We start from the raw sequence: 24,179 nt of genomic DNA on the forward strand, positions 1-24,179 counted from the left end.
TGTCCATTCCTTCTTAAATGATATAGCATAATTGCTTCTTTTTTATATGATTTTTGGTGCTAATCTGCTTAAAAGCAATATATCCTCCTCTTCCTGCACTACTGGTTCTGATTCTTGAAACACAGCAGCAGAAGTCACATGTAAGTACAACGTACATGCATCAGGTATTAAATGCATTACTAACACTGCTGGTGTGGCAAGGATGCCAATGCCAAATCCAGAGAAGTTGTGCTTCGTTCTGTGCATGGTGCAAGCTAGCATTTATTCTGTATAGTTTTGGAATGGGGTTGTCACCCAGTTTTGAAACTCGCTGCCAGCCAACACCTCCCCTCAACCCTGATCGTGCATTCAGTTTATCTTCCGGTCATGATCAGGGGAGGAGCGCCCAAATTTCCTAGTGTTCCTCCAGTCCAACCCTGATTCTGCACCAACACAGTGTTTTGTTAGATTAGGTACCCCTGAGCTTCCTCTGTCTAAAGAAGCTACATGTTACTAGGTCCCACAGCAAAACAATTTAGACATTTTTTCCCCCCTTGGGCCCTCCCAGCACCTTATTATATAGATTCACTCAGCAATGTAAGAATTAAGTATAATCTTTCAAATAAAGGTTCATTTTGGGGAACATCGCCTTTTACACAAATAATTAAAAAAAAAAAAAAAAAAGACACTATTAAATAATTTGTTCACTTTTAATGCTTACAGACCAATGTATAACATAAATGTTACTGTGAAAGATGTGTTATTACTAGAACATACATAGAAGTTAAAAAGATAAATTAAGCATTCCCGAATGCCAGCCTGGCAAAGAGACGCAATCTGCCGTGTACAGTAGAGCTCAAAGTGGCATGTTCCCTAAATTGCTAGTTACCCCTTAGGCTCCATGCCAACCTGAAACCTGTCCGACAGACTATGTAAGTAGTATAAACTTAAGCTCAATTGTGATCTCAGCAATAAATAGGAATAAGTCCTTCACATTTTAATATATTTGTTTTTAATCACATTTTTATAACCCATCATACTCCGTTTGTACCCCTCCAGAAGCAATGAGCCGAGGAGCAATATTTCTGTAATAGCGGAACAATGTATGCATGGATATCTGAACAAATTCCTGCTTTAGACTGCCTATTTTTTTTCTATCTTTTTAGATTATATTACCAATTTTCATACTGTATATAAGCAGCACGGAAGTCGGCACTGCTTTTTTTTTTATGTGCCTGTTTTTATTACATTGTTGACAGTAGTTAGGGCAATAGGTAGTTTTACTGCAACAGCAAAAGTTACCCAGCATGGCTGCCATCAGTTTGTTCCCATTTAATATCATATGGTAAAACAGCTCTATTCAAAAACAACTGATCGAAGTATGCCTTTCTCCTTTGTATAAAATGTGAATTAGTACCCTCCCCCCCACTTACCTATTGTAACTGCTATAACGTTGCAGGAATTAACATTAATAAACAACTGCTACCAAGGCAACATGGTATACTATGCAGAGAAGGGAAGATGGATATAAAATAAATATAGGCTGAAAAGTCCAATGCCCCCTACCACCACTTGGCTAGATCCATTAATCTATTGCTGATTATTTTTAACTGATTTCCCCTAGACAAGTGCAAAATATCATCAAACTGAGACTGATTAGTCATACCCTTAAATCAGTAGCATGTAAAAAAATGAAAAAGCCTTAAATATAACCTGGTCCATAGTACAAAGGGCCAGGAATGGTCATATTTGGTGAGAAGTCCTCAAGATTGACTTCTATTTGCCCAGCAAGTCTTTATTTTTTGCTATGCCTACAGTGCAGCCTCCAATAGTGTGCATCCCATGTAAGGGCTTATTGTCCATGTGGATCATGGTCGTTATTAGAAATAGAAGCTAGAACGAAATGTTCGTTATGTTAAAGTACGTTATACAAAAGGGTTGCTTCTTTTATATCTATTTATTATAACCGTTACACTGTGGAATTAACTGACTGCATATATCTACCAACATGAAACTACACCAAAGGACCAAATGGAGAAGGATGTATTTAAAACCCTTTTGTAGCTTATATTTTGTGATTTTCCACTCCTGAAACATAGACATGCACACTTGGCCTATGCCAAAGATGAAAGAACTTGCAATATTGGAAACATTTTATCACTGTGCTGTCAAACTACAGAATTTGATTTTGCTGGAGTCCAATCTCTCTGTTAAATTTTGGTTGTGGTTTCCATAGGGGTTTTATGCTACCTTTCACCACACAGAACTGTTACGAGTGAATGTTATGTTAGTAGAGTTTATAAAGCGGTCTGGATATTACTTGAACTAATTAGCATAGGCACCGCCTGTCTGATTTAATTACCTCCTCTGAAGAATGCACTACATTTGGGACAAACCCACTTTTTACTCCTTCCCAACCTTCTTGAATATTTATCTCTCCCTTCCTAACCAGCTCATATATATCACGAGTCAGCTCAGTGAAAGCTTTTTCTACATTGATGGCATCACGTGCTGAGGTTTCAATGTATCTCATGCCGAAAGAAGATGCCAGTTTCTCGGCCTCGTGTCTTGTCACTTGGCGTTGCGTGTCAAGGTCACACTTGTGACCAACTAACACAAAGACTATCTGGTAAGGCTGCACATGTGCCTTGGCTTCCTCTAACCACTCATGGACGTTTTGGAAGGAGCGGCGATTGGTGATATCAAACAGCAGGAGCCCTCCAACAGAGTTTCTGTAGTAGGCACGTGTGATAGACCTACAAACAAAACACAGCACAGGTAAGAATTACAAGAAGACTTTCCTGAACCCCACAGATCTTAATGGCAAAAGGCAACTGGAAATTAAATCTATGCATACCAATGAGAATGTCAAGTTATGCAGCTATGTGTAAAGTACTTTGATTATATAACCATGAAAGGACGGGGCTTTGGACTCAAATAATACACCTGTTCTGCCAGAATATACATTGCTATGTTATTCACACATGTATTTCTTTTGTCTGCACTGGAAAAACACAATCATATCCCGCAGAAAAATCATAAAATAGACTGTAATACATTTTTAGCATCTTTCAGGAGTTTTAAGCAGATGATTCTCCTTTAATTTGTAAGTACACTTATCTGTGATGAGCTGTGGGTGCCTTCAATATGAGAAGAACACAATTCACTCTGAATTACCTGTGTGCCCCACATGGAGCATTAAGAAAAGAAAAAAAAGCAAAGGAGACATGTGAGAAGGTGAAAGAAGAAGGAAGAAAGCACGGACAATCTCTAGGCTATAAGTCCATTTCTGTGGACGCAAGAAAAGAACAGATCAAGGATTGCAGAGAAAGATTGTTAAAATTGTGATAAAAAAAAAAACCTGGTCAGCTGTCCTTCAGATACAAGGTTCAAGCACTTGCACCATCTGTCACCAACTCAGTGACAGTGAATTTTAGTGGTAAAGTACCAAAAAAGAAATATAAGAAAGCCCAACCAAAGTTCCACATAATACACTTAAACAAGCCAAATGCACGTGGGAGAACATCCTATGGACAGGTGAGATGAAATTAACAGATGTTTCTAAGTAAAACATGTATTTATTTACAGGGGAAAATGTAGCCTTCAAAGAAAAGAACACCAACTCTACAGACAAACATTGAGGTGGTTCACTAATGTTTTAGGGTTGCTTTGCTGCCTCTGGAACTGAGGTCCTTAAGTCTGTGCATGGCAAAATGAGATTTTGAGTACAATATTTGAAATGTCGGAAATCTATCACCATCGCTGATCATGCTTTACCAGCAGGACAGTTACCCAAAGCACACTTCAGAAAAGCACCCTGAAGTGATTAAAAACAACATTTTAGACTTCTCTGGAGTGACAAGCACTGAATCCAGATCTAAATCACATTGACTACTTGTAGAGAGATCTGAAACTTTGAAGTGGGAATCCTTCAAATCTAACACAACTGGAGCAGTTTGCATCTGTCCAAATTGTCAGTAGAAAGGAGGAGCTTGCTTTATATTTTTCTTTCTATGAAAAATGCTACCAGATATAATGCTGTAAGTAGATGTTTTCAGATTTAAGTATATACTGTATTTAGTTCTGAATGGAGTAATGGTTCTGTAACTAATACTGAAAAAAGGAATAGTGGAAATGGTTATTTGTGAGTACCTGAGAAAATGCAAAGGGGTCAATATTTTTGTCCATGTGTTTAATGTATATAGCAACTAAACATAGCAAGACCTAAGCATCATATACCACTTGCAGTTTCCAAGAATACCTTCATTGAATATAAAAGTATCTCACTATCCTGTTTAAATATATGTTAACTTTAGCTCAAATGTAATGTGACTACCCCAACACCATCCTCTCCTCTCTGCTCTCTCACCTGTGCACTCATTTTGTGACTATAACAGCACCCCAAACTTTCAGTTAGTGTAGCTTCCCCTCATTAAGTGTCCTATAACTAGTTCCACTGTTGCTCCATCTTTGGAACCAAGAAATCCAACAGGTAATGACAGGGACTGGGGTTTTCACACTGTGATGCCCAAAACATGTTGTGTGGGTTGCAATAAAGTTGCACTTTAGCAGTTAATCTGCGTTTGTCCTCCAGTCCCTCTCATTTCTTCTTACCTTCCTATACTTAAAGCCACCCTTACAATCCGGCTTGGCTGTTAAACTAGAGTTTTTCAGTCCATTGTTTCTGTTCTGTATGTCAATGGCACCAAAACAGGATCTACAAAGTTTTATAAATTAATGTACAGTATATTTAGCTCTTACTCCAATATTAAAAAGTAATAGCCCTTACCCTATGGACATTTCCTGTATATTGGGCCAAAACCAAGGGTCCTGAGAGATATCTCATTGAAGAGGTACTATTAACAACGATATATAAAAAGTAGCAAGTAGCAAGAGTTAATATCTATACTGCTTGGGGTGTAGAAGATAAAATCCTCACTCTCTCTCTGTTGCTTGATTTACTTTATTTCTGCTTTTTCCCCTTATAGTCTCAACAAACCTTACAAGCCAATTGTAAAACCAAACCAAATGTAAAGCAGTATGCAATTTCTTGACATGTTTTATTGGGACGGTTAGAATTTTTATGTAAGCAGCTATATGAATCCACTTTTCATTTCTTCATTTTTGTTATCTTAACCATTCTGCCTACTACTGTATAAAGCCCACAATCAAGAAGCCCCACTAAAGGCAGATAAGTACTGTCCTTCTGGACTGAGTCAGCAGCTTATTGACCCATGAATGGGGTTTACCAGCTGGCCTGTCTGATTAACATCTGACCAAAACTTGCACTGGTTTGATTTTGCTATCAAGGAGAGAACTGCATTGACTCACTGATATGATCCTCTCCTGACCCGCGTACAGCCCCTTTGCCAGAGAGATACAAGGCACAGTAAAAAAAAGATGAAAGGCTAAATGATGTATTTCTGGATCCACCTCTTCTGGCATTGAGAAAACGTCCAAACATAAGGATACTTATAACAAGTTCCTTTTCAGGACCCACCAGCAATGGAACCCACCCATGTGTGTGCCCACATATCCTCTCCACAGATGAAGTGCCATTTCCTGGCACACTAGCTGAATACTATGTCCAAGGCCACTACAATTGCTCATCCAGCAATGCAGTTTACGCAGTAACATGCACAAAGTGTCCAAAAGGAGGCATTTACATTGGAGAAACTGGACAAACCTCAGAAAAAGGACCAATTACCAACGGTTTACAATAAACAATAACAAACTGGAAACACCAGTAGAAAAACATTTGAAATGCCCCAACCACAGCCTGGATAACCTCAAAATCTCTGTTATCAAAGGCAATTTCAAAACAGAAAATGACCGAATACAGGGAATACAAACTTACTTAGTCTGGAAGCAGGACTAAATTTAGGCCATGGATTTATGGCAAACTACCTAGACTAAGAACTGATGCACAGATCTGTATAGACAACAAACTACTACAGTAATCTATTTCACACCTGAGGTCTAATTTGTGCTTGGTCTGGACTCCTTTTCATAACCCATCTCCCGATATGTCAGTTTTTTTGCATAGGAAATGTTGTATATATATATATATATATATATATATATGTCAGAGCCAACATAGCGTCTTTGTAATCAGCTTTGAAGAAGAAACTGAAATGTTCTGAAAGCTTGCTGTGATTATCATCCTAGTAAGCCAATAATGGTTTCACATTTACACCACTTTTGTTAGGACTCATATCAAAAGTTCTACTTCATAACTATTTCAACTAGCTAACCCGGAACAAAAAACTTAACCTAGCCCAAGGGTCAAACAAATGGGTCAGTCTAGAAATTTAGCCAGACCTAAGGAAGTGCATAATTGACGGTTACAGAGGGATTAGGTAGAGATATGGTAAACCCACATGGAGGTTCCCAGGGGCAAGTTGTGGAGAACCAGGCTGTAACCACATTGGGAACAACTGGTGCAGCCACCTAGTGATTTTGATTAGTATAATGTTACACAATATTACATATACTGATATCTGTCCTGTACATTAATTGTTAACTTGTTGCGTTATGTTAAGAAATAATGCTGTAGCCTTTTCATCCCAAAACAATTAATCTGTGTCTAGTTGGGGGTTTTATGTTGGCAATGATTGGTCAGTATGGGAAGGTGGGCAATAATTAACAATGCTGACAGTCAAGCTTTGTCCACTCTGTACAGCCTTACCTTACTATCCGTAGCACTAATTACCCCACTCCCTCTGGGCATCATTTTACTTTAGCTAACAGATGGTCAACAAAAGCCACTCTTTGTCTCTGCCATTCCCTCCCAACTCCCATCCATGAACTTTTCACACTTCCTGTCTGCACTCTCTTCCATTCCTTTGGTATATTTTTATATGCAATTTGGACCAGTCACACCAAAATCAGGACAACTGGGGTGTATTATGATATCCTATAATGTCCCATACCCTCTGCCAAAAATTTACAACTAAGCCCTCATTTCACCTTAGTGCACAATGCTGCCCACACGTATCCTGATAGATTGGTGACCAATTTATATTGTCCTCAGGCATACTATGTAAGGAAATGAATTGTGTCCAGTTGCTACTCATGATGTAGCCTGTATGTAGCGCAAAGCAATACAGGTTTCTGGGGTTGTGGAATAATGGCCTTCAGTTTAGTGCCAGGTGGTCTGGTTTAGGGAGCTGGTTTTCAGAGGAACAAAATCATATTATAGTAATGAGAGAAAGAAATTAGTGACAATTGAAAGTGGTTGAAGCTATCAATCTAAAGGGCATAGCTGCCAATATTTTTTAAAAAATTATTAAAAAAAAACACTTTGTGGGTGGGCCATACGTGACACACAGAAACTTGGGAGGTACCAATCTGTGAAGTACTCCTAGGTTTCAGAAATCATCCGCCGGCCCCATATTACAAGGGGAGCTGGGAGCAGTATGTAAACGTGCCAAGCTGAATGCTAAAATTAAAGTCTACATAGACATATCCAGAGAGATTCTTGAGTATTTGAATGCAGAGAAACAATGCATTGCTTGTATGTGCTATGTCGTTTCTAAAGTTCCCAACTACCTCTTGTGGTTCCCACTGACACCCAAGGATACTGTGCAAAAGTGCGGGTGGGAGTGCTTTTTTACCCTTAGATGCTTAGGATGTAAAAGTATTCGTACATGCACTTTTGTGAGGGGATCTCCATCCATTTGTGTTTGTGATCAGTTAGCTTCAAGGGGTAGTTCACCTTTAAATTAACTTTTAATATTATGTAGACATTGATATTCTGAGACAATTTGCAATTGGTCCTCTTTTATTTTTAATGGTTTTACAGTTCTTTAGCTTTTTGTTCAGCAGCTCTCCATTTGGTAGTTCAGCAGCTATCTGGTTGCTAGGGTCTTATTTACCCTAGTAACCAGGTAGTGGTTTAAAAAAGAGATGGGAATTTGAATAGTTAAGGGGCCTGCAAATAAGTAATAAAAAGTTACAATAATAATAAAATTGTAGCAATACTTTTTGGCTGCCGGGGTCAGTGACCCTCATTTGAAAGCTGGAAAGACGCAGACGAGAAAGGCAAATTATTCAAAAACTATAAAAAAAATTAATTAGGAAGACCAATTGCAAAGTTGCTAGGAATAGGCCATTCTATAACATACTAAAAGTTAACTTAAAAGTGAACCTTCCATTTAGATGTGTTAAGTTTTTTTTAAGTTAAGTTTTATAGAGAGAAAGGCAGTGGGTACTGACATCCCAGGCACATTATATGCAGTGAGATGCAGTCTGTATTTACAAGACCAGCACATTATATGCAGTGAGATGCAGTCTGTATTTACAAGACCAGCACATTATATGCAGTGAGAATCAGTGGGTACTGATGGCAGATATTCAGGCCCTGGCACAGATAAATTGGCTCCACTGTAACTAACTAGAAATGAACAAAACAATGACAAAAGTTAAAAAAAAAAATAGTAAGTGCAAAAAAACAACAACAACAACAATTATATAAAAGCACAATGAGCATTTTCAGGGGGAAAGAGTTAACTTACCATCTAGGTGATAGGTAATAGGGATATTACAGATGTCAGGTGACAAAAAACAATTTAATTTCAGCTAGTCTTCATTTCTGCACTGACTTCAGTGTGTAATATCTCCTGAGCCACCCGCATCTGTGCCTTGATTGGTCAATTTTACTGTCTGTCAAGAAAGATGTGCTCTGATTGGAGAATCCACAAGAAGAAAGATCCAATCAGAGCACAGCTGATTACAGCAGAACTGGAGCTTGAATGCACAAGAGAAGATTTCCAGGACAGTGCAGAAACGGTCAGGTTTTTTTTGGGGTTTTTTTTAAGGTGCCAAAGCAGGTTGGGGGAGGGTAGCCTAATTGACAATCCGCCTATGGGCATGACATGCATGTGTAAATGCCCTTTTGAAGCCACTAAATGATACCGACACATGCACAATTGATTACTATTGATTACTGTGCATAAGTGCCCAGAATATAGAACGAAATGTCGGGAGAATGCGCAAAAATCAGAAAAATTTCATTGGGTGACTGGGGAGAGAAGCCAAAATCGGGTAACTCCCGAAAAAATAAGGTGGGGTTGACAGCTCTGACTTTACCCCCTTGTAGAGACCAGTCCAGAGCCCTGCTGCACGGATATATTGTTTGGCTTCAAGTACATGGCACCAGAAAACACTAACTGCACTGACGTCATCCACATGGTCCAGTCTAAAATGATAGTGGAAGGTACCACACAGACACACAGGCCTTAGACATGCAGTCCCACCCCCCTTCCAGCAACATTCTTGCTTACTGTCTGGCCTGCAGCTTTCCACCCAACACTCCATTAAAAGAGGTGTGAGCTCTGTGGGCTTAAAGTGCCTGTTTTATTTGTCTGGGTAACTATTCATGTACTGGCAGGGTATCCTAACACTACCAGGTCTTAGTCGTTCCCAAGCCCAGCACCATAACAACACTGCATTCATCTCCTTTTCTTGATTCTAAAGGATCCCATGGTCACCAGAGATCCATGTGAGGGTACATTCAGCTGCCTGGGATGGCAATGGTAAGATTCTCTGAGAAAGTGGATTATCAAGCCACAAATATGTCAAGCACACTTCCCCAATATTTCCAGATTTGCACCTTTGATGTTTTCAAAATTGCTCCTGCTTGTTCCATGTGGGCTGGCTCTAGATGTGATTTCTGTGTGTATCGTTACTACTCAGAACTACTTCATGTGTAATAAATATTTGGTATCTAACCACAGGGGACATGATCCACGTGTCTATGAAAACACTGCAGTATCAGCCATAGATCTGAGAATGTCCAGGCCTGCAAATATGTTTTTCCAAGTCTCACACTCACACTTACCTCCAAGCTGGATTACTGGGCAAATAGACATTCCGCATTCTCCTTAAATCTCACCCTAACTGGCCTTTAGTTTGGGAAGCCCAACCAAGGTTTTAGACACTGATAGATAGACAAGCATGTGTTTGTCTTTAGAAAACAAAACTTTTTAGCACTGTATAGGTTTCTTTTCCTAGTCCTACCACTGGGTCCCTCTGTATTCCACAATTTTTTTTCAGTAGGGCACTGCCTCTGCACTGGATTATGACTGGTACCAATTCAACTTGCAGTTATATTTGTAAAGGCTCAAGACTCAATATATTTAATCTTCTTCTTACTATTGGATAACTGATCCCTACAAATCCAGGATTTGCACCAACAAGTACGGTGAGATATGTAGGCATCAGGAAATGTGCAGCTATGTGCTGAAGCTTTACCTTGGTTTTGTAGCAACAATATGCCGCTATAGAAAGGGAAACTATACTAAAGGGAAACTATAGGGAAACTATCACAAAAATAAAAATGTAACATAAGCTTCTTCATACTGAAATAAGAAACTTTCTGAATATAATCAACTGAAAATTCTATACCATTTCTGAAATAATCAAGTTTATCTTCACTCTCCCCATCTGTTTCTCTTCATTCTGCTGAGAGGGACATAAACTTGATTTCAGGAATAGAGAATATTCAACTAATTATATTTAGAAAGTTTCTTATTTCAGTGTTATGAAGCATTTATTACATTTTCATTTTTTAAATATGGGAGCAGGGTTTGGTTCTATATGCAGATAGGAATGAAGGGAACATAGAGGAATGCACAGGAGACAGAAAAGGATAGAGAAATGAAACCTGTCTAAAAGAAAACCAAATGAGTGACTGTTACATAGACCACCACACCCTGACAAACAAAAGCTTTCTCTTTATTTATGAGACAGGAATTAGCTGCCAATACTAAAAAGAAAATACAACCTATCATTTAACTTGGGTTCATTTTGCTGTGTATGTTTAGTAAGACATCTGGCCAAAGCCTATTTTGCTACAAGGGTTTTAGGAAGAGTCTACCCAAATAACAGCATCAGAAATTACAGAAGGTACACCTATGTTTTGCTAGTATTGAGTTGGTAAAACAGGAAAACTGTTCCAAGTATTTTTCCAAAAGACACTTGCATTTTGACAATGATATTTAATTTCCCTATCGTATGCCCATACTCACTCTTTATTTAGATTGCACACACCGATCATTTTTATCCCACAAATCCCTATAACCCCATTCTAACCACTTTGGGACCTGACTGGTGGAGGTGAGAACACCCAAAGAAAAGCTGGCAACCATACCTGAATCTCTCCTGACCAGCTGTATCCCAGATCTGTAGCTTGATCCGCTTGCCTGGTTCAATCTCGACCAGCCTTGAGAAGAAATCCACTCCTACAGTTGGGTCAGAGACTTGAGCGAAGCGGCCTTCTGTGAACCTTCGAATGAGGCACGATTTACCCACAGTTGAGTCTCCAATGACAATGAGACGAAACTGGTATAGCCAAATTGCTTCCATTGTTCTATATTTCCACAGTTCTAGACCCTCTAAGCCAAACTTCCTGGCAATGTATAGGAGCTTATAGCAGAGATGTCCTGGTTGCTTTCAGGAGGCAAGGAGACCTCTGGGTATCCACTGCTCCTCAAGGACCACAACCAAGGCTTCCAAAAGGAAGAGACTACACCATTTATATGCTGTATAAACAAAGATCTTGGGCTAACGCATGTAATTATGTGGTTAGGGGGCAAACACTATGGCCTTTGCAGTAAAGCTCTTTACTCTTACAATTAGCAATGCTATTTTATCCAGTGGCCTTTAGAATTTGCCCTTGTGTTAGACCAGGAGTACAACAGAAATGTTTAAAGCTCTTTAAAAGTCTATATTCTAACAAATAAGGCTCCACAATGACTATTTTTTGTTACTTCAGAGTTAATTACAGTCAGTGGTTATGGAGTCCTAATGAAGATTTCTTCCTGCCCTCTGGCAGCATGATAGGTGTAATGATGCTAATAGACAGCTATGTAAGTTCTAGAGAGAGGGTAAACAGGCCCCAGGCTGTGTGGGGGTTGAACTATACACAGCTTGTCCTCAAACTGCCCATATTCTTAAAAGATGAAAAGCTCCTTTAGCACAAAGGGAGAATGGCACCGTGGATTCCTCACTCTTCCATCATTGACAGGCTGCTAAATGGTAACTTTAGGCTGCCTCCATCTTCCAGCAGTACAGCCGAACAGTCTATGCGAGGCTACCGAATCTAAGCAGATGCCAAGCAGCCTAGTGGGGTAGAAGCGGCCCTGGGCTGGGTGCTGTGCACATTGCAGTACAAAGCAGGAGGGAAAGGGCAGCAGTCTCCCAGAGCAGATCAATCACCCAATTCTATTAGCCTTCCAGCTCGCCTTAGCCCGGCAGCCAGACACATTAAGGCCCATCACTCGCAGTTATTCCCATGAACCGAATGCCCAACCGCGGCCGGATCCAGCGCAGGCCCGCAAGCTCTTTCTCCAGCAGCAACACGGCCGATCAGCGGCTGCGCCCCCGGTAATTGCGACCAGTCGCTGCGAGAGGCTGCGATGGCCCTGAGTACGACGAGCAGCACACTCCGGCCGTGGGAAGATGGAGAAGAGACGCCGCACAGAGGATGCTGGGCTCCCAGAGCTGATGAAATGGCAGCAACATCAGCACCAAACACTCTGACTCATCATTGGCATCAGCAGCTCCCGTAATCACCTGCCTAGAGGCGCAGCCCCAACCCCTACCGTAATCTGCAGTGAAATCGAGCAGCTGTCACAAAGACTTTCACTGGCCGGGGGAGGAAAACAATCCGTTCAGTGGGATATATAGGACCTGTGAGTCCCCTAATACAGGGATCCCCAACCTTTTATACCCATGAGCAACGTTTAAATGGAAGAAGTGTTGGGGAGCAACACAAGCAGGAAAAAGGTTTCTAGGAGTAGGAATAAGAGCAATAATTGGCTACTTTATAGCCCCTATGTGGACTGGCAGCCTACAGAAGGCTCTGTTTGGCATTATACTTGATTTTATGCAACCAAAACTTGCCTCCTTACCAGAAATTTAAAAATAAGCATCTGCTTTGAGGCCACTGGGAGCAACATCCAAGGGGTTGGGGAGCAACATGTTGCTCCTGAGCTACTGGTTGGGGATCACTGCTCTAATATGTGTGTAGGAGAAGTCTCTGACTGAGTATCCTGATGAAAACCCATACGGAAACATTTGAACTAAAGAGAAAATTGAAAATCTAAGCAACTTTACGATATTCTTTACGTATTTACAACGGTTTTAGGATTACTTGTATCTATAACTGGTACTGTCCCTTCTATCTCTGCCCTTATGGCTTTAATATTCCAACACTGACCTTCTGCTACAAGGCTTTAGGAGACAGAAATGTACAGTAAATTACATTTACAAATAACACTGAAAAGCCACAGGGAACGTTGCTTAGCCTGAAGGATCAACCACTTGTGGCCCAACAACCTTTTTTAGAATGTTAAAAGAAATTGGGGGATTTTAGAGATACTACTAGAGAGCAACACTGGCATAGCCTCATTCTACATCTTTAATGTGTCCTAAAACAAATTCCAGTGTCTATGTATTTCCATGTTACAACACAAACCAGCAGCAATTACAGACCAAGGACAGAACCAAACTGTACCTGTAGCTTGCTGTGTAGCTGGGGTTCCCCTCCCATAGTCTCCCAGGCCACAAACATTTATAAACAAAGGGGAGACATGATTGCCATAAGACAGTGCCCAGAAACAACTCCATCAGATCCCCCTCCAGTGTTTTTCATGATTCAGATTAACAATAATATATTCATATGAATTTTCTGACGGTTAATCTTAAGCCTAAAATAGTTTTATAAAAACTGATTATCTCAACAATACTGATTCTGTTCTTTATAATAACCGCCAGGCTCTCTAACAATAGCTTTATTATGCATGCAGCTCTCATGCCATGGATAAGCTTGTTATGACCTGATTTCTCCATATAATGCTTTGAAAGGAAGGCCCTGTCCACTCACATCCCAGGTTTCTGCCCGTGGATCAGCTAAGCCTTATCTCACACAGTTTGCTTATACATCATACATACAGTCAGTGACAATTGTGAAAAAAAAATATTTTAACATTTAACATACATTACTGTCCACCATCATCTGTACATTTGCTAAACTTAGTTAAATGGATATTTGGTATATCCATGAATAACACTGTCTGTCTTATGTGACACTGGACAGTCCTGATGTGTTTATAATTGGGGTGAAGCCCACAGTAAGATGGGAGACAGCAAACTCAATAGTGGAGCAGAAAAAGCATTTGATTTTTAGTTTCCAGACTCAAAGAAGAGGTAGCCCTGTGAAAAAATTGTTTTCTTAATAGTTTTCTTTATATATATATATATATATATATATATATATATATATATATCCACACAAAAGATGGCACACCGCTACATATGATACCTCGAGTGCACAGTAAAGGGTTCCAATACTGTAGAAATGACCAGCAACACCGAGTTCTCTTGTGAAAAAAACATGTATTTTTAAAACAGCATAAACAGCTGTTTATGCTGTTTTAAAAATACACGTTTCTTTTCACAAGAGAACTCAATGTTGCTGGTCATTTCTACAGTATATATATATATATATATTTATTTATTTATTAAACATTTACACTGAAGATCTCCAACCAGTTGTCCAGCTCTGTAACACCTGCTTGGGTGCAGTCTACCATATCTTTAGGGGCAGTGAGTACAAGTGGTGGCTTTTCCCTCCATGTTGATTACAGTCTGTTTGATATTTGAGTTTCAGAGCTGGAGAGTGAATGGAGATGGGATAAATGTAGCTCAAGGAAAGAGGTACAGTTCTGCTTGTTAGCTCAGAAGGAAGTTCAGGAAAATAACTGGATATGTATTTTACAATCTCAAGCAGATTGTCTCAAACATATGTATTCCAAAAGGAATTTTTTGGAATACAAAGATTATAGAATAAATTCAGCATTCTATAATACTTGAGAAAGTCAGGATACCTGACAAAACGCATTGGAGAAGAATACTACAAAAGAACAAATTACTTTTCTGATGAATGATTTTATTTCCTGCTAAAATTTTCAGTGTAATTTTGTTTAAATAAATGTGCTGATGTAGCAGGCCCCTTCTTTTATGCTTATTTGTAGATTTCTGCCTGTTTGGGGCCAGCAGATTAAGGAGGCAGCACCCCATCTTAAACATTTATCATCATTTGGACTTTGTTTTTATGTATTTTGGTTTTTGTTTATAATACCAGTAAGTGCCCCTCTTGAGTATACATAATTATAACAGGCTTGTTGGCAAGAATTCAGCTTTACAGAGGAGCTGGGGGTTTAGCCATCTTCAAGTAATCTTTCATGAAGGAACATTCCACTCTTCCGTTGCATTGTCATTAGGCACCTTGTTGTGGCAGAGGGGACAGGTGGAGTACTAGAATTCAGAAATTGTATCCAATTCTAGATGTGGAAGAGCAGATATGAGATAAGCCTCGTATATTAATGCAGCCATTTGTGCACTTTCTAGAAGAACTGTTCTCTGATGGAGAATATTTAATCAGAGGCTAATTCTGAAAAAAGCTCTTGTGGGCGTAGTTGAAAGACCTTAAAATTGTAGAGGCCCAACTGGAAGCATGCGGCTCCCTTCAATGCAAAAAACATAAGCGCAGAGAGGTGGGGGGGGGGGGGGCGGCATCCCATAGACTGCCTCTGGGCTGCACTAGAGGCGAGAACATCCCTGAGTCAATACCTGGATAACTGAAAGTGTTTATATTTACAATAACCATTCTATAACATGCTAAAAGTTAACCTGAAGGTAAACCACCATTTTAAAGGATACATATGGGAAAACCCCTCATTTTGTAGGCAATTATGAATAATACATGGTGCTGGTTTCACTTTGTGCTAAAAATCAATCCAGTCTGTAAAAATGTTTGATGTCTACAGTCGTTGAGTCACAAATGGCAAAAATCCTAAAGGAGAAGTAAAGTCATTTTGGCATTTTACTGCCAATAGATTAGTCACATTAGTGCCACCTAGAATGCTATATGTATTCTGCAGAAAGCTTTACCATACCCGAGTAAGGAGCCCTAGAAGCTTTCTCCATTTGTTTAACATAGCAGCTGCCATTTTAGCTTGGTCTCTTATGGAAGGGGGGAGCAAGAGAAGGGAGAAAGGAGAGTGCTGAGGATTGTTCTGAGAGAGGAAGTCTGATATTGAAAAACATGTTTACACAAAAGAAGACAAGAAATCCTATGTTTCTTTTGATAGAGGACTCAGTGCAGCTTTTCTGTGAGTGCTTATGGCTATATTTACATGGACCTTTCTGATAAAGCTTACTTTGTACCATTCCTTCTCCTTTAAGCCTATACAGTTTTATAGTTCAACAGCTACAGCATTAAATAAATATACTCATATATTCATATATAATACACATGAATATCCTGTAAACGATGCTTAGTGATGTCATCAGTAATAACCAGTTCTTAGTGATGTAATTTCTGTAACTTGACTCACTGAAACTTGTGTATTATAATGAATAATGTGCCCCCTGTTGGTAAATATAAGGATTTTAGAAGTCACCTCAGAGTTCCTGTATAAAAGTCTTCAGCCTTATGCTTTTCTATGGTCATGAACTCCTCAGTGACTTATAAAAACAATAATACAATATGGGTTACTTTATTCACTATATAATATATATATATATATTTTCTCAATCTTGAAAATGTTCTGTAGGAGAGGTAAACATTACTGTCTTCATATTACCTCTGTCACATTGTTAGCACTGACCTTTAGGGGCAATGGCTGACATGGAGATTGAAATCATTTGAAAAGCAAAAGAAACACAATCAAACGCCAACACATTAATAACAATAAACACCAACAAGGCAACAAAATAGATACTGAAAATGACTAAAATCAGGAATAATAATTTATGTGGAGAATAAAAAAGCACGATAATGTACAAAATATTACAAAAAAAAATATTCAAGAAAAAAAATCCTTGCAAATAACTCATTAAGAATCATTAAGGGTCCCAAAGAATCAATAAAAAAAGCAAAAGAATGCAACACGGTAAGAATAATTCATAAGGAATATTTCAAAAAACAATAAATACTAATAAAAACAAATAATGAAAATACTGGGAAAATCGATAAACAATTAAGAAAGAAATGCTTCACTGAATATAATGCATAAATATCCTTCGAGTCAATAGAGAATTCAACACATTTAGGGTTTGAGCCAATAAAGAGCAATGCCAGACCAACACAGAATACACAGAATACTGTATCTGAGAAAAAAAACTCCCATTATAAAGAGACATTACATTTTATAGAGAAGAACAAATAACACAAATCCCCCTTAGCCTCGAGGAACTGAATTTATACACAGTATACGTGAGTGTACAGATCGGTCTGTATAAGGATGAGTGTATAAATGTGCACTGGGGTTCATTTAAAGGGGTTGATCTTGATGAACTTTGTCTTTTTTTTTTTAAACCCAAAAAATACCTCTGTAACAATTAGACATTTTGTTAAATAATCAGAACAAATATTTTGAACCCTGTTCTGTAGTTACTCAAAAATGTATGTAACATTACGTATTATTACGTAATCACATCAGGGTTAATGTTAATCCAACCAGCAGAGATTTTCCTAAACGTCTGTGGGCACCTTAATCATGGGTAGGGCTTTATTGACTGGAGCTATACAAGCTGACTTTGTGGGTCCCTGCTGACCCACCTCATTACCATCATTTTTCTTAGCTTCAAACAGTAAAGTGTTGTGGGTTTGTTTCAGTGGCTAAAAATCTATTACCAAGGCCAATAGGCAAACCTCTGGGAGCCAAGATCAGAGGCCAGGTCACATGGCAAGTATTCCAGCACTTTCCCCCAGTATCTATCCAATTGTGGCCATTTCTAGGTTATGTTAAAGGAAAGAGGCCCCATTATACCCAAATCTAGCATCAGGATTGTTAAAGGAAAACTATACCCCCAAAATGATTATGTAACCAACAGATGGTTTATAATAGGTGACCTATTAAAGAATCTTGCCAAACTGCCAAACTGGAGCATTTACTGTATATCAGTATATATTGCTCTTTTACATCCTTTCCCTTGAGCCACCATTTAGTGATGGGCTGGGTGCTCCCTCAGAGATCACATGACCAGAAATAATGGAGCTCTAACTGTAACAGGAAGTAGTGTGGGAGTAAAAGACAAAGCTCTGCCCATTCATTGGCTGATGTGGCCTAGCATGTATGTGTGCCTTGGCTTGTTTGTGTGCACTGTGAATCCTATGATCCCAGGGGGCGGCCCTTAATTCTTAAAATGTCAGTTTTCTATTTAGGATTACCCAATGGCACATACTACTAAAAAAGTATATTTATATAAAAAAAGGTTTATTTACATGAAGCAGGGTTTATGCAAGATATTTTTAAAGAAACCTACATTGTTCAGGGGTATAGTTTTCCTTTAAGGTTAATATTGAGGGGTGTAATGTATATCTGGCAGAAGAACTTGATTTAAATTCAGTCAATCTTTGATTGACATCAGATCAGCATAAAGGGAATCAGTGGCTCCTCCCCATTGCTCCTCAGTTGGGAAGAAGTGTTTGCTGGTTTTAAAACGTTACTGAAAGGGGAAGGAATATGTAGAGAAGAACTTTGTACAGGTAATTTTCTGCACTGAGGGTCATAAAACAACTATTAATAAAACTTATGAATACAATTTTTGTTGCAAATGTCAGTCTTGGTTACCCAGTATGCAGCATTTTATAAATCTGATCCTTATTACTTATATCTATAGCATTAAAGAAAAATGACCATGTATTTTTAAAAGGGATCTTGGATTTAGGTTCACTTGTTTTTGCTTTGATGGCCTCTTGCCAGCTAAGCTGATTAAGATAAGAAATAATTAGTTATAGGAGGGGTTTCCTCTTTTAACCAATAATAAAATAATGCTTTTTTAGAGGCAGCCATAAACAAAAATAATAATTTATCAATTTTTTGTACTAAGGAGACTGGTAAAATGCATGATAACACCTCCTCTTTTTTAATGTGTAATAGAGCGAAACTAGGAGATAACTTTATATTTAAATTCAGCCTGTGGTTCAAGAATCTTTTCACCATGTTCCAGAAGTTCCCAATCTTCGGACAAGACCATAGGTAGTGGAATAAATTAACACCAGTTTCGTTACATTTGGGGTAAAAAGAGTTTGTTTTAAAGCACTTATTATGAACAAAAAGTTTTCCATAGCCTAAATGGACAAGTTTGAATTGCTGAATCCTCCAACTTTCAGAGTGTTGAATTCATGCATAGACTTAACCAATTGTGAAGGGGATATAAAGTGTTGTAGATAAACAGACCACTTAGCAGACACATTCTATGGGATGATTATCTTGGGGAATATTTATCTCTAAACTCACTATCATGAAAAGAAGAGTCATAGAAAACACAAACACGTTTGACAATTACTCGAGATCCTTCTGCTTGAGGCTCCAGGCGACTCTGTTAGAAAATGAACTACACGTTGGTACTGTCAATGAAAAGCATTTACATTTTGTCCTTTATTTAATTAAATGTACACACATGAGTTTCAGGAATTATTTACAGTCTTGAGAATACAGCACTTGTTTTGGCAATGTTTGGCATTATCATGAGTGGGAGATATGACCCCCCCAAAGACAAGATAGTTCTTTTCATTGGATAATGCTGTTACTATGTCTTAAACATCACAGGATCAGGTACAGCTATGAAACAAGTTAAATTACCCCATGCACATTCCATTCCACCAGGCATATTAGGCATGTTTTAGTGTGTCTGGGTCTGATTTGCCCTTTCAAGCACTGAAAAGGCAAAATATCAAATCATCTAAGCACAAGGGATCACCTCCAGCGAGTTATGTTTTATCACTGATATGGCTTCCAACATTAGTAACAGCAACTCTAGGAAAAACTACAGTGAATTACATACTTTTGCATTATTTGATAACTGGTAAGTGCACATCTTACATTTTATTAATACAGACCATGATCAGCTGATTAGAGAATTTTTTTTAGAGGAAGGCAGATTCCCGAGCCTGGAACAACCATCTTTATGGCAGAAAAATGAATGTGAAAGTGGTCTTTCTGTTCTTGTGTGGGGCTCCATGTCACAACTATTCGCAAACCTTTATATGACTAAAAAAGACATATTTTATATACTGAACTAACTGCATCAGCCTAAAGGTTCAGCATCTCTATAATAGTAATGATCCAGGCCTTCAATGTTGTCATGTTGCTTCCCATCTAGGATTTTGTTAGAAGTGTCAGTGACGCGGCACAATGCTCAGTGCGTCTGGGCAGCTGTTGAGAAGCTGAGCTTAGGGGTCATTGCAAATTACTGGCCTGTCATATAAGCTGATGCTACAGGGCTGATTATTCAATTCTAATGCTAATTGCATTGGTTTCAGAGCTGCCATGCAATAATTATTTGTAGTAAGTTTTATCAGTCTTATATTGTGACATTTATATTCTATATATACAGTATATTGTGAGTCAGTCCCTAAGCTCAGTAAGTGAGAGCAGCACAGAGCATGTGCATTGAATCAGCAGAGAAGAAGATGGGGAGCTACTGGGCTATATATGGAGGACCAGACCACCCCTGCTAAAGGATTGGTACAGAAGCCCAAAACATAATGTACAACATTACTAGCCTACATCTTTAGTTAAGCTTTAGTTCTCCTTTAAAGGAAAAATATACCCCCCTTTTGACATGAAAATGTGCATAAACACTGTCTAACCTTCCAGAAATAAATATAAATGTATTTTTAACAGAAACATTCCTCAGATTAAAAGGAAACCATAATATTCTGTCTGTGCTGCAGTGACCACTTCCCCACCCCCACCTCTTAGGCTCAGAGAGATCCAACCCATCCCTCTGCTTTTCATATCAAGTGGTAAAAAAGAGGGACAGAGGGGCGGCTTTTTACATTTAGCACTTAATTACACTGTATTATTACTGTTCACAAGTATAAACACATCCTATTTCCAATGCTGACACAGTGAGGATGCAGCTATTCCCTGATTCATAAAAGTACAAACCTAATTACTATAGACATACCGTTAGTAACGTCCTCTGATTTAGCATATCAGCAGATTACAAAATGGGAAACCGCACATATTCATAACTCTGCATATTCTATTCTGTCACCTTCATTCCTAACGCTGTTATGGGTAACCTCTATCTCTACCATTGTGGTGCAAACCCAATTTCAGTCATTTTTAGTCCCTAAAGTCCTGTAGGCTGTAGCTTAGGCTTACTTAAATTGCCTCATGTACTGAAGGTTTTGTAAAATCCCATTCCAGTCCTCATATTAGTGTATTGCTAACACAACTTTTGCTGAGATTTCAAGGCAATCCTTTGTCGCCACAATTTCAAGGGAGAGTCAGTACTTGAGTCTTGAAGTCCAAAGAGCTTTGGCATCAAAAGCATCATATTCCCTGCTATGCTAATTGAAAGTAGATTCATTTTATTTCTATAAGAAAGTCACCCTGATCTGTACCAGGCAGTGGAAATGTGCATAGCTCTATCCTTTACATGCTCAGAAAGTCACAATGTAAGATAAAAAAATACACAGTACATTGCTTTGAAATTCAAGGTATAGCCGTTCTGAGGTGTCAGGTCTTATACAAAAGATTCATTTGAACTTTCTTTTCCCAGCAAGAGACCTCAAGGGAAGTGATCCTTCAATCCATTCATTTGGGGTTGACATCATTTCCTGCCAGAAGGCTACTTCTTCCTGGGTGGAATCCATCCAATCCACGGCTATTCCATAACTGAAACCTAAAAGAGAATTTCAAAAATAAATATTTTTGGGGAAACATAAAATGGTTATTGGGATTCTATATTGACCCAGCCGATGTGGGAGTTGGCTGTATTGTTTCCCCAATGCTAATTTAGTCAAAGCAATTATTGCTCACTTATACTTCTACATTTGTTTTGATTTTTGTCTGAAAATCTGAGTTAGGTGAGTTCAAACAGGTGACCAGTAAATGCTATTATTCTGATTGGCTGCTATGTCTTACTAGATCTGATTACCCCATATAAATGCATGCTGGGTTTGTAATGGGTGCAAGCACTGGCTTGATTCTAACATTTTCTTTGATTTGCTATAACACACTGGGGGGGGGGGGGTGTTGGGGAATTTATCTTAAAGCTGGGGTATGGGTTTTTTTTTACACAAACTCAGCACTACAATACAAATTCTGCACTACATTTGCCGTTATTACTAAACCAATATGCTTAGCACTGCTGTTAGGATATATATTCATTTTCCTGCTCTACAGATTCAATTGGCAAAAGCTACAAGAGTTTTTTTCCCTTTTCTGGATCAGTGATAGCAGGTGGTGGAATGAAAGGTTTCTCTTGACAAATATACAATATAGTTATTGTGGCCATAAATATTTGGGCACCCATGTGTAGCATTTGCTGAGGAATTGCCAATGTAAGAGCATTTTTTTGTGTACTGAGGCATAGTATGTGACAAGCTTAGATTTATAGTAGAACAACTTTCACTAATGTGTGTGGCTAAATGTCCACTTTCCATAGACTATGCTGTTTGTTTTAAAACAAAAACACAATAAAAAGTTGCCTAGCATATAAAAAAAACATTGTAACAAAATTGTAACTCATTATATGTTTTTCACCCTGGCAATATATAAGCTTTATTCATTAACCAGACATGGGGATAAAAGTAATGCTTAATGATAACACAGATGGGTTACCTGTGCCAAGGCCAAGTCTAATTCCTCCAAGGAAATGATTACTGAGTTTCTCATGGTCCCAGACAGTCAACTCAACACATGCGTCCCTTAGATCTTCTGTGTGGAAACCATCATAGACTATTGTGTGGTTAAAGACTGGGTTTGAGTCCTTCTTTATTACTCTTGTCTTCTGATAGCTCTTTTTACTGGTGTCAGGCAGTACATAGCTGCAGGTGAAATAATTAGATCATTGAGTATGTCATTTACCAATCTAAGCATATCATGTACAAGACTTGTAAACAGAATTATAAAAGCACACTGCACGTATATCACTTTGCCAGGCTCGTCATTTGTTTGTAGCTGGTGATTACTTAGTAATAATTAGAGGTCATTATTTTTGAATTCTGATGGGACATATTCATTCAGGAAGGGCAAGACAGGAACATTGTGGCTAACACAAAGCAAGGGGACCCTATACTTAATACATGCCCAGGCCAAGTGATTTTTCATCCAGACCAAAGAGTAAAGCAATTTAATATAAACTGGCAATAAAAGTGTATAATTTATTTTAAAAAAAAGTGCCCTATTCTAAACTTTATTTGATATACACGGGTGTTTTCAGGTAACACCCCCACAGTGTTTTTCTTCTGCTTGGTGTGAAAGCATCACTTTAAGGTTGGTTCTATGATGTGATAACACCCCCCCCCAGAAAAAAGCACCTGGTTGGCAGGGGTAAGTGTAGTGTAGACCTCTGCTCAACTGTTTAACAATTAATATTGGGAACTGTGAAGTAACAGGAATAAAACTATTACCCAATTTAATCTCTTTAATATTCAATATTTCAATTTTTTTTATAGGTTTTAGAAAATTGTATTATATTATTATTTTTTCCAGATAATTTCATTCCAGATTACTAACCATTTAACAAATGAGTCAACTCCAGAAGGACGCAACTGTGGTAAATCTTTGGTGTCCTTTACCCAGATATGTACCTCCCCTGAGGTGGGATGTTTTGGACCTAAAACCAAAAGATGTCAGAAATATATTGAGTGACCTAAGCAATGACCGACGTACTCTCACTGATGGTTTCCTTATATTTCTCCCTGCAGTGGATATGGTAAATGGATAACAACAATAGTTTATAGTATTTTACTCTACAATACAAACTTCTATTCAAACTGACTCTACAAGAAAATCTGAATGAAATGAATAAAATGTTCTGCATTTACAGTCCAAAAAATATGCTCAGAGATTATAGCAATTATTGCTAATTAAAAGCTCATTTAATACAGTGTGTAATGTTAATTTTCTTATCTGTGCTTGAAAGCTTTCCTATTAAATCAAACAGCTGAAGGCACAGACATGAAACCCTTCTCTACTGGGTCTTACAACAATATCATTTTAGGGACCTGAAAAAAATTCCAATTATGAATGGAAATATGAATGGAAATTGCATGTTAAGCACAATTTAAGTTCTCACAGGTTTATCTACACCACACCCCTACCCCCCCACAAGCATTTAAAAGAGTTAGTTTCCCCTACTGTTCCAGCAGAAAAACAGCTCTTGAA

At 38.5% G+C, this 24,179-nt stretch overlaps 2 protein-coding genes across 3 annotated transcripts in view; both read right to left on the minus strand.

The window, feature by feature from the left end:
• Positions 1-675: 675 nt before the first annotated feature.
• rab39b (RAB39B, member RAS oncogene family) lies at positions 676-12,545 on the minus strand. Its single transcript, XM_002931781.5, has 2 exons — positions 11,132-12,545; positions 676-2,735 (listed from the first exon to the last, which is right to left on the minus strand). The coding sequence occupies exons 1-2, from the start codon at positions 11,344-11,346 to the stop codon at positions 2,309-2,311; spliced, it is 642 nt and encodes a 213-aa protein (XP_002931827.2). The 5' UTR covers positions 11,347-12,545; the 3' UTR covers positions 676-2,308.
• A 6,855-nt stretch (positions 12,546-19,400) lies between these two features.
• Positions 19,401-24,179, minus strand: part of LOC100486361 (synaptotagmin-like protein 2) — a 54,275-nt gene continuing 49,496 nt past the window's right edge. For both annotated transcript variants that reach the window (XM_002931780.5, XM_012969515.3), the window contains 3 exons: positions 23,529-23,628; positions 22,632-22,837; positions 19,401-21,690 (listed from right to left, as the gene is read on the minus strand). In XM_002931780.5, the coding sequence (XP_002931826.4) occupies positions 21,545-21,690; positions 22,632-22,837; positions 23,529-23,628 (452 nt within the window). In that variant the 3' untranslated portion in view covers positions 19,401-21,544. The remainder of the gene's footprint in view (positions 21,691-22,631; positions 22,838-23,528; positions 23,629-24,179) is intronic.

Source organism: Xenopus tropicalis, chromosome 8 (assembly GCF_000004195.4).
Source record: "Xenopus tropicalis strain Nigerian chromosome 8, UCB_Xtro_10.0, whole genome shotgun sequence".
In the NCBI taxonomy this organism is placed as follows: domain Eukaryota; kingdom Metazoa; phylum Chordata; class Amphibia; order Anura; family Pipidae; genus Xenopus; species Xenopus tropicalis.